At 44.7% G+C, this 15,614-nt stretch overlaps 2 protein-coding genes across 3 annotated transcripts in view; one reads left to right on the top strand and one right to left on the bottom strand.

Annotated features, from left to right (window-relative positions):
- The window catches only part of LOC110496470 (RNA cytosine-C(5)-methyltransferase NSUN2), a 17,268-nt gene extending 1,654 nt beyond the window's left edge, over nucleotides 1-15,614 (top strand). Inside the window, exons 2-20 of one of the 2 annotated variants that reach the window (XM_090208890.1) lie at nucleotides 532-831; nucleotides 8,510-8,667; nucleotides 9,650-9,754; nucleotides 9,874-9,979; nucleotides 10,102-10,173; nucleotides 10,341-10,425; nucleotides 10,800-10,995; nucleotides 11,428-11,502; nucleotides 11,578-11,708; nucleotides 11,805-11,878; nucleotides 12,136-12,266; nucleotides 12,543-12,639; nucleotides 12,775-12,950; nucleotides 13,027-13,119; nucleotides 13,283-13,418; nucleotides 14,147-14,227; nucleotides 14,348-14,486; nucleotides 14,599-14,638; nucleotides 14,760-15,614. In XM_090208890.1, the coding sequence (XP_090065016.1) occupies nucleotides 8,612-8,667; nucleotides 9,650-9,754; nucleotides 9,874-9,979; nucleotides 10,102-10,173; nucleotides 10,341-10,425; nucleotides 10,800-10,995; nucleotides 11,428-11,502; nucleotides 11,578-11,708; nucleotides 11,805-11,878; nucleotides 12,136-12,266; nucleotides 12,543-12,639; nucleotides 12,775-12,950; nucleotides 13,027-13,119; nucleotides 13,283-13,418; nucleotides 14,147-14,227; nucleotides 14,348-14,486; nucleotides 14,599-14,638; nucleotides 14,760-15,072 (2,106 nt within the window). In that variant the 5' untranslated portion in view covers nucleotides 532-831; nucleotides 8,510-8,611 and the 3' untranslated portion in view covers nucleotides 15,073-15,614. Of the gene's footprint in view, nucleotides 1-531; nucleotides 832-7,806; nucleotides 8,064-8,509; nucleotides 8,668-9,649; nucleotides 9,755-9,873; nucleotides 9,980-10,101; nucleotides 10,174-10,340; nucleotides 10,426-10,799; nucleotides 10,996-11,427; nucleotides 11,503-11,577; nucleotides 11,709-11,804; nucleotides 11,879-12,135; nucleotides 12,267-12,542; nucleotides 12,640-12,774; nucleotides 12,951-13,026; nucleotides 13,120-13,282; nucleotides 13,419-14,146; nucleotides 14,228-14,347; nucleotides 14,487-14,598; nucleotides 14,639-14,759 lie in introns of those variants that run through there. The other variant, XM_021572397.3, reaches the window with a different exon arrangement.
- On the bottom strand, nucleotides 142-7,649 carry srd5a1 (steroid-5-alpha-reductase, alpha polypeptide 1 (3-oxo-5 alpha-steroid delta 4-dehydrogenase alpha 1)). The gene is made up of 5 exons (XM_021572400.3): nucleotides 6,899-7,649; nucleotides 6,424-6,590; nucleotides 6,089-6,190; nucleotides 2,047-2,197; nucleotides 142-1,945 (listed from the first exon to the last, which is right to left on the bottom strand). The coding sequence occupies exons 1-5, from the start codon at nucleotides 7,207-7,209 to the stop codon at nucleotides 1,879-1,881; spliced, it is 798 nt and encodes a 265-aa protein (XP_021428075.1). The 5' UTR covers nucleotides 7,210-7,649; the 3' UTR covers nucleotides 142-1,878.

The following is a 15,614-nucleotide window of genomic DNA, read 5'->3' as shown; positions in this document are numbered from 1 at the left end:
AAATACTTATGTTTAAATGACTTCCTGGTCCTTGTAGAGGTTAAAAAATATATATATATATATATATATATATATATATATATATATATATATATATATATATATATATATATATATATATATTAAAAAAAAGAGAATGTATTACCACAAGCTGGGTGACTTTTTAATGTCATTGATCCTAGTCTCTCCCTGAATGACCCTGGTAAGCTAAGGAGCTCAACAACCCATTTTACTGCTTGCTAACAGCTCAGTTCAGTGTGAGTCAAAATGCAATGCTGTCCTAAGACCACAAGGAATTCACAAGGTGAGCTCTTACCTCAGACAAATATGTTGCTTGGGGCAATGGGTGTAATAGCTTGAGTCTTGAGAACACTACACACACAGAGAGAGATGGAGTCCACAGTGCAGTTCAGCATTTCCAATTCTGTTATGTCATGAATGGAATCAAAATGAGTATAATTGAAATGAATCCAATGTTTCAGTAAAAAAATAATTGCTGCCCAATTAAAAATATACTATCCTCACTTACAGGATTGATACTATAAACTACATGTGAAGACAGAGGGCTGGGAAGGAGACGGGGAACACGTAACTAGAGGTGTTCGTCATTACACACGCAAAGAGAGAGCGATTCCAGACACCATTTGCAGTCAACCCTACACACAGCCATCTTCCAGCCCATTAAACTCTGTAATGGAATGAGGCAAGCTGGAGCCTACTGGCAGCACCTTCTGTACTGTGTGTGCGCTCTTTGCATAATGTCTGCTTCCCTCCCTGCTCACGTGCTGCATGTGACAGAGCCAAGGAAAACCCCCAGAGCAAGAATGTCAGGTTGAGTATTGCTCACTCCCTCACTAGCCCACTCTCTCTCCCTCCATCACTATCTTTTCACTCTCCCTCTCTTTTGGTCTCTCTATGGCAGCAACAAGCTCTGGGTGATATACTAATCCAGTGGACTTACTGACTGAATGGAGCATTTCTCTCATTTGTATCTCTGGTTCATAACCCCATTTTCAGCCCTAAGGCTGGGGTCGCCTCACGAAGTGTGTGTGTGTGTGTGTGTGTATGTGTGTGGTGAAGGGTTGGTTCATCCTCAGTGCTGCTAGCACTACAAATCATAGGGGAAGACTACAACACTGCTCACAACAGATTCCTCTGACACACACGTGAGTGCACGAATATACAAAGAGCTAGTTTCTTCCACAAGCAGTGAAATTTGTCTGTCTGCATTCCTGTGTGTTGACAGTAAGTTAATTCTCAGTCCTTCTAGCACTGGGTTGTCTCACCGGGGAAACTAGAGCTCTACTGACAGATTGTGTTTTGATGGTTGGCTCATTCTCCGCCTGCACGCAACAGAGAGGGCGAGAGATGCACACACTGCTGCAGGGAGTTAGGGGAAGGGTAGAGGTTAGGGGATGTGTTGAAATGGAGCTGAACCTTTGTAAGATGGATTGGTTCTGTTGGTTGGTCCGCTGTGAAAGTATCGTAAAAGTAATAGTCGCCACATACTATAGTAAATCTCATTGCGGGACATAACCAAGTTGGTGAGAGCTGAGGTGCAACCATGTGAAAAATATATCCAGCCACTCTTGGAGGATTTTTTTTTCTCAATAAAATAAATTGCCTCTACTTGGCATTGTAGCCTCCATCAGGGCATGTCTAATAATCTTGTCATTGGTGTTGTGGTTTCTGGAGCTCTTCATATCTTCTCAGTGAATAGAATTGTCAGTACTCATTGTGTTCATCCTTGTACGTATTCTCTTGAGGTAAACCCAAACAAACAAGCAATAACAAACCTAACCAGACCCCAGATGATGTAGCATAGGGTCACAGCTCGTTGCGTTGGGCTGTTGGAGGTTGGATCGTTGTAGTGAATCATTATAATACAAATGGTATCAATGCCTTCCTGGATTTGGGGTAGTCTTCGAATTTCTGAAGGTACCACCTAGAGAGAAGGAAAGACAGGAGGACATGAATTCACTATTATAGTATTACAAGTGTTAAAGGTGTAGTTCACCCCAAACCGTGTGTGTGTTTCCTTCCTACCTGTGGTGAGCGAAAGCTCTGCTGGCAAGAACAATGAGAGTGAAGATGGCGAAGGATGCGCTGTGTACAGAATGAGCCGCCAGGGCAAATCCCGCCCACTCTGTTATCTCACCAAAGAAGTTTGCTCCAGACACATATTCAAACAGCCCACCTACAGGAGAGAACATAAGACAGGGTACAACCAGTGATGTACAGTATATAAACCCTGGATTGCTGATGCTATGTATTGACCAGTGAAAGGCTTTGAAGCCACCGGTCAACTACACTGCTCAAAAAAATAAAGGGAACACTAAAATAACACATCCTAGATCTGAATGAATGAAATATTCTTATTAAATACTTTTTTCTTTACATAGTTGAATGTGCTGACAACAAAATGACAAAAATTATCAATGGAAATCAAATGTATCAACCCATGGAGGTCTGGATTTGGAGTGACACTCAAAATTAAAGTGGAAAACCACACTACAGGCTGATCCAACTTTGATGTAATGTCCTTAAAACAAGTCAAAATGAGGCTCAGTAGTGTGTGTGGCCTCCACGTGCCTGTATGACCTCCTTACAACGCCTGGGCATTCCTGATGAGGTGGCGGATGGTCTCCTGAGGGATCTTCTCCCAGACCTGGACTAAAGCATCTGCCAGCCCCTGGACAGTCTGTGGTGGATGGTGCGAGACATGATGTCCCAGATGTGCTCAATTGGATTCAGGTCTGGGGAACGGGTGGGCCAGTCCATAGCATCAATGCCTTCCTCTTGCAGGAACTGCTGACACACTCCAGCCACATGAGGTCTAGCATTGTCTTGCATTAGGAGGAACCCAGGGCCAACCGCACCAGCATATGGTCTCACAAGGGGTCTGAGGATCTCATCTCGGTACCTAATGGCAGTCAGGCTACCTCTGGCGAGCACATGGAGAGCTGTGCGGCCCCCCAAAGAAATGCCACCCCACACCATGACTGACCCACCGCCAAACCGGTCATGCTGGAGGATGTTGCAGGCAGCAGAACGTTCTCCACGGCGTCTCCAGACTGTCACGTCTGTCAGATGTGCTCAGTGTGAACCTGCTTTCATCTGTTAAGAGCACAGGGCGCCAGTGGCGAATTTGCCAATCTTGGTGTTCTCTGGCAAATGCCAAACGTCCTGCACGGTGTTGGGCTGTAAGCACAACCCCCACCTGTGGACGTCGGGCCCTCATACCACCCTCATGGAGTCTCTTTCTGACTGTTTGAGCAGACACATGCACATTTGTGTCCTGCTGGAGGTCATTTTGCAGGGCTCCTGCAGTGCTCCCCCTGCTCCTCCTTGCACAAAGGCGGAGGTAGCGGTCCTGCTGCTGGGTTGTTGCCCTCCTACGGCCTCCTCAATGTCTCCTGATGTACTGGCCTGTCTCCTGGTAGCGCCTCCATGCTCTGGACACTACGCTGACAGACACAGCAAACCTTCTTGCTACAGCTCGCATTGATGTGCCATCCTGGATGAGCTGCACTACCTGAGCCACTTGTGTGGGTTGTAGACACCGTCTCATGCTACCACTAGAGTGAAAGCACCGCCAGCATTCAAAAGTGACCAAGACATCAGCCAGGAAGCATAGGAACTGAGAAGTGGTCTGTGGTTATCACCTGCAGAACCACTCCTTTATTGGGGGTGTCTTGCTAATTGCCTATAATTTCCACCTGTTGTCTATTCCATTTGCACAACAGCATGTGAAATTTATGTCAATCAGTGTTGCTTCCTAAGTGGACAGTTTGATTTCACAGAAGTGTGATTGACTTGGAGTTACATTGTGTTGTTTAAGTGTTCCCTTTATTTTTTTGAGCAGTGTATATTGGCACTGCCCAGAAGAATGAATGGCACCCCCTATCAGTCATCTAGTGTATATATATAAATCATTTGGTAGAATCACAGGAACAGTCACGACAGCAATGTGATTAACCAGGCCCGTGTCGCATGTTTATCACCTGCGCCAGTCAAGATTCCATTGATCCAAGGTCTGGGTTTTAATCTTAGCAGACGTGCTTATCCAGACCGACTTACAGTAGTGGGTACATACATTTTTGTACTGAGCAGCCAACAAGTGCTCAGCACGTGGGAACTCCTTCAAAACTGTTGGAAAAGCATTCCAGGTGAAGGTGGTTGAGAGAATGCCAGGAGTGTGCAACGCTGTCAAAGGGTGGCTACTTTGAAGAATCTAAAATATATTTTGATTTGTTTAACACCTGTATGGTTACGACATGATTCCATGTTTTATTTTTACAATGTAGAAAATAGTACAACTAAGAAAAACCCTTGAATGAGTAGGTGTCCAAACTTGACTGGTACTGTGTGTATACACTATTTTTCCCACCCAATACGAATGTTTAGTGGTGAGCACCAATATCGATAATTAATGTAATACTGATATGAGCATGGCATATCGTGATATGGGTTTATCCTTGCTGTTAACCTACACTATTGTGTAAAAGTAAATTCATGACTGTTCCTGCAGTCACAGAACATCTACTTAGCATACTTAACAGCCTGCTGAAGGGCCATCAACAGGCTTTCCATTGTTTTCAAGCTAGGTTAGGCTCCCAGAACATTCACACCTGGCCCATGGAAAATCAGGAAACGGTTATCTGAACTTCAAAGCCTTGGAAGAGAAGTCCACACAGTTGCAATGTTATTCATTCAAACAGATGTGTTTGATAAAATGCAACTGATTTCAATATAAATTTTCCATATCCGTGCCCATCACAATTTTATTTTTTATCTTGGTCCCAGATGTTTGTGCTGTCTTGCCAATGTCTATGATCATTCACTGGCTTGTCAGTACGAAAAAGTACAAATGTATGCACACACTATTGTAAGACGCCCTGTACAAGAGCGTCTGCTAAATAACTCAAATGTAATGTCAAGGAGTTGGTTATAGAGTACAACCAGGTCTGGGACCAGGTTATAGCCATTGTATTATGATCGTGAGCTCTATCAAGATCTATCCACCTAGGCTGCAATACAGAAAACCCACTTCTGATACAATTTCACACACTTGATTATTTTCATCAAGACCATTCACATTGTGGTTGGATAATTGGAGAAAGAGATCCCTAATATGATTTTATAAACTGCCGTTAAGTAAATCATTCAATAGAGGCATTATTACAAAAGGAAGCAAAACACTACTAAAGACAAATGTTAATCTACCCGTTTCAATTTCTTCAGGTCAGTTTCCGGTGAAACTGTAGCATTGTATTTCAGATCCTTTCTCACAGTCTCTGGCTTCAAACCACTTCTAAGTCACTGAAGGTTGATCTCAATTTTGAGTATTAAGGTCATAGACTGAAATACGGCAGCATAAAAAATAATTCATAAACAAGGCACTAAAGACCATAGATGGCTTCAGTCCCCCCCCTGCTTGAACACAGACTGTGTACAGCCACTGCCTTCACCACCACTCTTCTAAAACATCATGTTTCTCTGGATTCCAGGAGTGCCTGCAGGGCGGCAGGTAGCCTAACGGTTAAAAACGTAGGGCTAGTAACTGAAGGTCATTGGTTCTAATTGGTGAAAAAAAAATTGTCTGTGCCCTTGAGCAAGGCACTTAAATAACTAAAATGTAAGACTTTTTCCATACGGTGTGACTAGACTTGCTGCATTCTTCTGTCTCTACCATAAAAAGCTTTATTTCTACAAGGCTTTAGGGTGGACAGGTTTCAACTGGTTCATCAGTTATGAAGGGTTCACCTCGGGCACAAGGTGATGGTTTCAACCCTCTCTGGTGTGTCATAGTGACACTACTCTCTGTAACCCTGGATTTAAAATAGAATACTGGATCCACCCTCTGGAAAGAGTGAACTCCCTGTTTTAAGCAACACTGAACATCAGTGTGCTACTATGGTTGTAGCTAGCATAGACACATTTCACAGCCATTATTTACAATGTGTTCAGCTGGCTGTGAGAGAACTGATGTGAAATTGTTACAGCATGCTGTCCAAAACGGTCATGGCGTCTGATCAGTGGAAAACCTGTCTCTCTCTATATCGCTCTCTGGTAGCAGGTATCTTACCTGTTGGTATCTTGTAGCTGATCTCTCCAGGCTTCCGTAGGTTCCTCAGGATGTGGTCTGAGTGAATGTTCACCAACCAACCCACCAACCATAGCGCAGAGCCTGAAAATCAACCAATGGGGAAGCTGATTTATAATGACAGTGTATATAAGACAACCAATGAGGTGAAAATGAGGAAATGTAAGGTATGTTTTGGATAGCATGATGTGGATAACTCTAGAACGAGAAGAAATTCATGGAACATATTGAAATAGACAACTGTGTAATTTGTGAATGTGTGGTTTATGCATTAATACAGACCCTATGCTGTATGTCATGTCAGCCATGTCTCTTACCTGTGATAAAGCAAGGGCTGGTAACCCAATCAGCAGAGTACTCTGCATAGTGGCTCAGGTATCTGACCTGCATGTAGCCATTATAGATGCAGAACACAAAGGCCAAGGCGAACGATGCAAATGGTGTAGATTTCCCTCCACGAATTAAAAATGGATAGATGAGAGATCTAGAAGAATATAAATAGAACTGATGAATAATAATTTCCCCACCAGTTGTCTAGGATGCATGTGTCTCATGGCTGGCAATGCACTGCATTTCAGTTACAACGTTGGCACATCATTTAGCAATGTGTTATTACAATTGAGAAATCAATTGCATATGAGGGGGTACTCTGGGCAGAGCAAAATGTACTTGGTTGTACAGTAACCAAAAAACGTTTGAGAACCACTGACCTAGATATGACAGTTAGTACTTTGTATGCATGTGAAGTACAGTGTTACTTTGTCAAACTATCTTCTAACCATTGGGTCTTACCTTTGCACATAGTGGCAGAAGTACATGACCAGCAGTAGCTGATTGGGAAGATGAGTGGTTTTCGCCGCAGAAGTCCACAGCACAAGGCACAGTGGCACCAGAAAAGCAGGTAGTTCCTGCACGAACCAGGCGAATTTGACGTTGACGGGGAATCCATATCTGCTTGTTGCGTATCTGCCATAGGGGACATTCTCAAATAGTAATGTTATGAAGGTACAAGCAGCCATGAAAATCATGAAGTATGCCAGGCAGTCCAAAACATACAACTCTTCTGTCTCGGAGGCGAAAAGCTTTGAAAGAATACTGTCCATCTTTACCAGATAAGCTGCAAATAGTGTAAGAAATTAAAATTGTATTCAAAACAATGTAAATAAAATGAATGTATCCAAGGCAATAATGAACACATATGTCACTTGCACAAGTATGCGTACTGCGATCATCTCACTGGTCTGCTCAGTTCCATGGTCCAATCATAAGGATAAATAAAGGAGCCTGACTCCTAATAAACCAATCGAGTCACTTTGTTTTGCATCGTCATTATCTAGCCAATTGAAAATGGATACAATGTTATTCAACTACAAGGTGTGTTCAGGAGAAACCACCACACTGGTAAAAATATGAAATTACAGTAATTTTAGATGAATTCCATTACATATTTATGCAAACTGCTGTTAAAAAAAATAACAATAAAAAAAGTATATAGCCATTGCCCCTGGGTTCCTTAACTGGCGAGGAATAAGCCACGGACTATATCGTTGATCAGACATTGTTTGGAGGAAGGGGCATTAGTGCATACACAAAAAAACACATCATTTATCACTGTCTGACTAGCTCCAAAACGAAAACATATGAGTGTGTTTTTGGTTTTAGTTGGCCAAAATGTTGCACTGATATTTTCTATTTCTCAGGCTAATACATCGCCACCCATAAACTGGGGTCCTGTCTCACATGTGTGCGTCAGAAGATGAAACAGAACACGAGTGCAGTACCATTCGCATTTCAATCACCCTGTTAGCAAAATACATTTAGCTACACCAGAACGTTGCTTCGCAGGTTCATATTTAGAGTAGTGTGTGTTTCCAAAATGGGAAAGAGAAGTCGACTGAGAAAGAAGGAGCATCAAAATAATAGCAAGCCTGGTGGAAGAGATAACCGGGACAATGCTGTAAGTTTTGATAGCTCTTCATAGCTAGCCGGCTAATTTAGCGTACTGTAGCTAACTTGCCTAGGTCACCTCAAATTACTGTATGCCGAGTCAAAGAGATTTAATTTCTCCCCAGCAACTTTGATTTGATTACTACTGCACAACTCGTTGACATAGCTATGTGTAGCTAGCTAGCTATTTTATCTTGGTCCCAGATGTTTGTGCTGGCATGTCAAGGAGTTGGCTATACAGTAAAAACAGATCTGGGACCAGGTTATAGCTATTGTACTATGATAGTAAACTCTATCAATATCTATCCATCTGAGGCTGCAATTCAGAAAACTAACATCCACTTCACCCCCATCCATTCCTCTCCTCCCATGTCTCCTATTCGGTTCCCCCCTCATCTGCTCTCCACCCAATGTCGCCTCGCGTCTTCCCTCTCCTCCGATGTATCTGTCCTGTAGGGTTGGGGTGCAGGCTACGCTGACATCATCAAGGAGAACAAGCTGTTTGAGGCATACTACCAGGAGCTGGGCCTGGTGCCCGAGGGGGAGTTTGACCAGTTCATGGCGGCTATGAGAGAACCGCTGCCCGCCACAATCCGCATCACTGGATACAAGAGGTACGGAAGCTACTAAGCTCGACCTCTGCCAAGTGGTCACTAGGAAGTAAACGGGTCCCCCCATGTTCGGTATTATCTAAATTTGTCCAATAGAAACTCTTGTTTGCCAGATGTTTTTTGTTGGGAAACGTTTTGTTACAGTGTGCACTAATAAATACATCAATGGACTCTGGATCATCTATGGCACAGATGGAAGTGGTCTTTCTCACCCTGTAGGTGAGGTGACAAACTGTTAGTTGGAATTGACCACTGTAGATGTTTTGTAAAGGGATGATGATTTATACACTCCTACTCTTGTTTTAGCCTGGTCCCAGATTTGTTTGTGTTCATGATAATTTGACACGACAATGACCATAGGGGGGGTAGCGAGACAGCAGACACAGGTCTAGGACCAGGCTACTCTTGCTCTACATCAGGATTCATACTTATGAAGATTGCTTTCCAAAACACCACTCTATTAAACCTCTAAGTGTATTAAAAAGGGTTGTCCCCATGTACTTCCTGACGGGTAGGTAGCAACACATCCGCCACCCTGATCCTCAACACTGGAGCCCCTCGGGTGCGTGCTCAGTCCCCTCCTATACTCCCTGTTCACCCACGACTGCGTGGCCAGGCACAACTACAACACCACCATTACGTTTGCAGATGCCGGAGGAGGTCAGAGACCTGGCCGGGTCTGAATTGTGTCCCACCAACCACTCTTTTACATTACTGCTACTCTCTGTTTATCATATATGCATAGTCACTTTAACCATATCTACATGTATATACTACCTCAATTAGCCTGACTACCCGGTTCCTGTATATAGCCTGGCTACTGTTATTTTTCACTGTCTTTTTACTGTTTTTATTTCTTTACCTATCTATTGTTCACCTAATACCTAATTTTTTTGACTTAAAAATCGCAATGTTGGTTAGGGCCTGTAAGTAAGCATTTCACTGTGTTTGGCTCACGTGACAAATTAACTTTGATTTGATGTAGCCATGCCAAGGAGATCCTCCACTGTCTGAAGAACAAGTACTTCAAGGAGATCCAGGAGGTAGAGATTGACGGGCAGAAGATAGAGGCTCCTCAGCCTCTGAGCTGGTACGTCTGCGCACACACACAAACACACAAACACACATACATACATACATACATACATACATACATACATACATAAAGGGTCATCTGCTGTAATTGTGTGTGTGTGTGTGTGTGTGTAGGTACCCAGATGAGCTAGCATGGCACACCAACATGAGCAGGAAGATCCTGAGGAAGTCTCCTCTCCTGGAGAAGTTCCATCAGTTCCTGGTCAGCGAGACCGAGTCGGTGAGGAAGTCTTGAGTGTTATTTAAGAATTAGAAAGTAATTTAATAGGATCTCGATGGTTTCTTAGCTGTATGGCTGCCTTACGTACTGTGGTGTTTCTTTCTCTACGTTGGGCTCTACAGGGTAACATCAGCAGACAGGAGGCTGTAAGTATGATCCCTCCTCTGCTGATGAAGATTGAGCCCCACCACAAGGTAAACAACACACTGGACGCCTTTCTGGCCAAGAACTGCTTCCATTTCGGTCCTTAGACCCTAAATCTGGGAACATTATAGTGTAACTGTGTTTTTGTGGGTAGATTCTGTTCCTAGACCCTAAACCTTGGAACATGTAAAGTGTAATTGTTTATTTCTGTGGGTAGATTCTGGACATGTGTGCTGCTCCTGGATCTAAGACGGCGCAGTTGATTGAGATGCTCCATTCTGATATGGACGTACCCTTCCCAGGTAACCCGCACGCACAGAATCAAATCAGTAGAAAAATGTAACAACAAACATCTGATGCATTGGCGTATCTGAATTGTGGCCCAGTGGAAAGGGCTGTAAGTTGCTGAATGTATCTTTTCTGTTACTTTGTGACAGAAAAGATAGCGGTTAAGAGCATTGGGACAGTAACCAAAACACTGCTGGTTCGAATCCCCGAGCAGACTAGGTGAAAAATCTCTGTGCCCTTGAGCAAGGCACTTAACCCAAATTGCTCCTCTAAGTCTCTGGATAAGAGCATCTGCTAAATGACAAATGTGAAACAATGTAACAAAGCATTGTAATCCTGAACATCCTCATCTCCCCCCTCTTTCTTTCTCTCCCTCTTCCCCCTTCAGAGGGCTTTGTGATAGCCAACGACGTGGACAACAAGCGTTGTTACCTGCTGGTGCACCAGGCTAAGAGACTGAACAGCCCCTGTATCATGGTGGTGAACCACGATGCCTCGTGCATCCCCAGACTACAGATAGACACGGAGGATGGACAGAAGGGCACACTGTTCTACGACCGCATCCTCTGCGACGTCCCCTGCAGGTGAACAAAGAGTGAACCTGTATAGCTGAGAGAAGCAAGTAAATAGTGATTGAGAGAAGTAGGGGAGAAAGGTGGGGGGGAAAGGAAAATCTTGGATTTTGGTATTCGACAGTCAAAACTAGACGTGTCGACAGTATGGAGAGATGTCAACCTCACGGTTCTACCCTGTGTCTTATGATTCTCTTCTGTCTGATTTATGATTGGTTGCTGTACTGGGTAGGCTACTGATTGTTTTGTTTTTATTAGGGGAACCAAATGTGACTATAAGAGTGAGACAGGAGAGAGAGCGTTCTCCTGTAACCACATTGTAGGATTGTCTGTCTGGGAAGGCTGATGTGTAGTTAGATGTCCCAGGGAAGCTGACAAACTCTAATTTTGGATTTTCTCAAGTGTGTTCCTAAAAAGTAAAGTATTCTGTGTGTGTTTCTACAGTGGAGATGGCACCATGAGGAAGAACATTGACGTGTGGAAGAAATGGACCACCAGTAACAGCCTGCATCTCCATGGGTGAGGAGAGAAAGAGGGAGCATGTGTGTGTGTGCGCCTGTATATGTGTGTGTGATAACCTGTGTGTGTCTCCAGTCTCCAGATCCGTATAGCAGTGCGTGGTGTGGAGCAGCTAGCTGTAGGAGGGAGGATGGTCTACTCTACCTGTTCACTCAACCCTATAGAGGACGAAGCTGTCATAGCAACGCTACTGGAGAAGAGTGAAGGTAACACACACGCATGCATGCACACACAAATACAGTGCCACACACACACACACACAGGAGATAACTGCCTCTGTCTCCCTCTTTGTCTATCTCTAGGTGCGTTAGAGTTAGCCGATGCGTCAGTTGATCTCCCAGGGTTAAAATGGATGCCTGGAATCACCAAATGGAAGGTATATAACTGTTGGAACACATGACCGCCACCTCATGCCTATTAATCACTGCTAGTGACTACTAGAGGTACTTGATAGGCCTGACAGTCTAGCCACTACAATAGTCATGATATTCCACCACCGTGCCAGTTTGACTACAGATTTAGCCCGTTTTATAACTGAGTCTTTTGCGCTCTCTCCCATCCCCCTCCTCTCCCTCCAACAGCTACCTCTCACACACACTTAATATCTCTCACCATCTTTCCTTCCATCTCTAGTTGATGACTAAGGAGGGTCAGTGGTATAAGGACTGGTCCGAGGTGCCAGTCAACCGCCACACACAGATCAGACCCACCATGTTCCCTCCCACAGACACAGAGAAACTGGCCAATATGAAGTTGGAGAGATGGTACATTCACCTGCGTACACACCTGCACACAAACACACAGGGCCCCACTTTATTTGGTTAGAATATGCCTAAAATGTCAGTCATGACAATCATGTACATGTATTTGCTACACCTGTGCACACAGCTGCATACCTAATCCTAATGAGATGAAAAATAAAAGCTGGACAGACTTTCAAATCCCTGTGAAGTGTTGTTGATTTGATTTCTACCAGCAGAGGGTGCTGTTGCATCTAATTAATCTTTGTATATACCGTGCATACGTATGTGTTTATTCAGTATGAGGATCCTGCCCCATCACCAGAACACGGGAGGCTTCTTTGTAGCTGTCCTGGTCAAGAAAGCCCCCATGCCCTGGAACAGAAGATTCCCCAAGGTATACACACATGTACATGCACGGCCACACACTCACGGATAAGCCCACATCTCAGATGGAATGCAACACCATCCGGTAGCTCATATACCAGAGAGAGTTCACTTTAACGGGAACTTATGATCCATCTTTCTCCAGTTGAGGAAGGAGCAGTCATCCAGCTCCTTGCCCCAGCCAGAGGACTCTCCAGTGGGCACCCCTCTTCCTGAGACGCCCTTGGAGGATGGAGAGAGAGATGGAGGGAAGGAGGCAGGAGAGGACTCGCCCAAAGAGCCAGAGGCAGGCGATCAGGCCAAGGAACCCAACGTGTGTGGGTAAGTTGAGAGAGAGAGAGAGAGGGGTGGGGAGGAAGAGTGTGTGTATGTATTCTGACTCTGTTCTGTGTTCCAGGCCTCCTCCCAATAAAAAGATGAAGAGGCATGGTTTTAAAGAAGACCCCTTTGTCTTCCTCACTGAAGACGACCCTGTCTTCCCCCCAATAGAGTGAGTGTGTTTGGTGGTTTGTGTAGCCTATGTAAGCAGCTGCTCGATAGCAGCATTATCTGTACAGAGGGGACAATGTTTTGACCAAGCATAATGGTATTACCATTACATGTTTTGATTGAGCCCTGGTTATTGATCTATTTCATGAATGTGTGTTTTGCAGGTCATTCTATGACCTGTCTCCAGACTTCCCAAAGATAAACGTTCTGACCAGAACCCACGAGGGGAAGAAGAGACATCTGTACATGGTCTCCAAGGAGCTACGCAACGTCATGCTCAACAACAGTGAGCGAATGAAGGTAGGAAGGTGTGTGTGTGAGAGACACCTGTATGTTCTCTAAGGAACAATGTGGCGCTCTGCCTAACAACAACTGTGTGTGTGTCACTGCCAGCCCATCAAGGGGAGTCCAGCTAACAGATGGGACCCTTTTCATCCCAAATCCCCCTAGTACACTCAGCTCCTGCACAGGTGGCAGTGTGTGTGCATTCAAGCAGACAGAGGGAACCCCCCCCCCATTCCGCTCTTAGTCTATTTCCCCTCCTCTCCTTGTCGCTCTCCCCTCCTCTCCTCGTCGCTCTCCCCTCCTTGTCATGCCCCCCTCCCCCTTTTCACCCTTTCCTTTTCCCCCTCCTCCTCTCCCTATGTATCTCCCCCTCCTTTCTGATGTTGTGATGTTTAGACCTGACCCAGGTTCAGATCAGCCTCCAGGTAAGCAGTAGTAACAGACGGTTCCCAGAACTGCACACATACTGACATACAAGCAGCGTACTTAACAGGGTTCTGGCTCAATGATGGGAGAAAGTATTTCGTTTTCTTAGAAGCAATGGTTTATTTGAAATGGCCATCTCCCAACTGGAGCAATTTGACCTAATAAACAAATATTTGCATAACTTAAGGAATCTAGAAACTGTCATCACTATTATTGAAACCAACAATGACAACGTTGAAATGAGAAGCAATTGTAAATATGTTGCTGAAACAGTCATTCTCAAGTGTAATGATTTCATTATTTTGTGAGTTTTGCAGGTGATCAACACAGGGGTAAAGGTGTGGTCTCGCAACAGCGACGGGGAGGAGTTTGGCTGTGCTTTCAGACTAGCCCAGGAGGTAGGTGCATGCACACACACGCGCATTCATTCCTTACTCTCCTCGTTCTGCTCTCCTCGTTCTGCTCTCCTCGTTCTGCTCTCCTCATTCTGCTCTCCTCATTCTGCTCTCCTCCTCCAGGGTATCTATACTCTGTTCCCCTACATCCGCTCCAGGATGATCACAGTGAGTGTCGAGGACATTAAGATTCTACTGACTCAGGAGAACCCGTACCTCAGCAAACTGGAGGAAGACGCTCACCAACAGGCCAAGAAGATGGGTGTGTGTTCTCAACTGGAAAGCAATGTGTCTAAGGCCATGTTGGGTGTTGGCCCATTCATGTCTGTATTACTAGTAAGTACTTCATGTTGTCCTCCTCTGTGTTTCCACAGGAATGGGCAGCATTGTGTTAAAATACCGGCCTGACAAAAGGTAAGTGTCCATTTTGTTTGCCTGTCTGTGTGTGTTATATTATCTGTTGAATTCACCCTGACCTCCCTCTCCCTCTATCGCCCCCTCTCTCCCTCACCGTCCTCTCCCTCTCTTTCCTCAGTAACCCCGATGGTCCTCAGTGTCCTATAGAGCTGTGTGGCTGGAGAGGCAAGACCTCCATCAGAGCCTTCGTGCCCCGCAACGAGAGGTTCCACTACCTCCGCATGCTGGGGGTCGAGGTATTCAGAGACAAACAGGGGCAGGGACCCAGGGAGGAAGAGAAGGAGGTGAAGGAGGAGGTGAAAGAGGGGGAGACAGAGAATGGGAATAAAGATGTCAGCCCAAAACAGGAATTGAGAGGTGAAAATCGAGGTGACGAGCACCTGAAAGGAGATGAGAGGGAGGGAGGAGGGGAGAATTTGACCAGCACCTGAGACGAGTAGAAGGAAATGTGTAACTTAATAGTCTTAACAAGTTTTCCTCTCTTTGGCTGCACTGATGTTAATGAACTGGAGGTCATCCACCATGTTGTCACCCATGTTTTTGCAGATGGAGAAGAGGAGTTGAGAAGCCACTTTAGACTAGTAAGATACACGGAGAAGGGAGGAAGTGGAGCTGTATGAGGTTGAGCAATGCTGGCCAGACAAGAGCTAGACCAAACATGAGAGAGAAGAGGGGTGTTGGGTAGCTCAGTAGTACTTCTAAACCACTGCCATAGCAGAATGGCCACCCCTCCTAGACAGGGCATGTGGACTCTTCCATGCTCCCCCAGACTTGGTGTGCTTCAATGCTTTAGTGACTTTTATTTTCTATTGCCGGTTTTATTTTAACAAAACTCAACTCCACTGGCATAACATGGAGAGAGTGTTGTTTTTTTCTTATTGTGCATGTTTGAAAGTTTCTCTTAATGGCCATTTAATTTTTTTATCATTGTAAGTAAGAAGAAAGGTGGAATTGATTAAAAGTATTAAATTCA

Source organism: Oncorhynchus mykiss, chromosome 18, assembly GCF_057628025.1.
Source record: "Oncorhynchus mykiss isolate SJ-2025 chromosome 18, ASM5762802v1, whole genome shotgun sequence".
Lineage (NCBI taxonomy): Eukaryota > Metazoa > Chordata > Actinopteri > Salmoniformes > Salmonidae > Oncorhynchus > Oncorhynchus mykiss.
The sequence above is the reverse complement of the archived record's forward strand: the minus strand, read 5'-3'. Positions and strand labels throughout refer to the sequence as shown.

Excerpts from the sequence above, each read along its gene's own strand:
- srd5a1 (XM_021572400.3), bottom strand. The coding sequence starts at position 7,209 with ATGGACAGTATTCTTTCAAAGCTTTTCGCCTCCGAGACAGAAGAGTTG. Across the intron at positions 6,191-6,423 it reads CAGCCCTTGCTTTATCACAG|GCTCTGCGCTATGGTTGGTG; the intron begins GTAAGAGACATG and ends GTTGATTTTCAG. Across the intron at positions 1,946-2,046 it reads AGAGCTTTCGCTCACCACAG|GTGGTACCTTCAGAAATTCG; the intron begins GTAGGAAGGAAA and ends CCTTCTCTCTAG.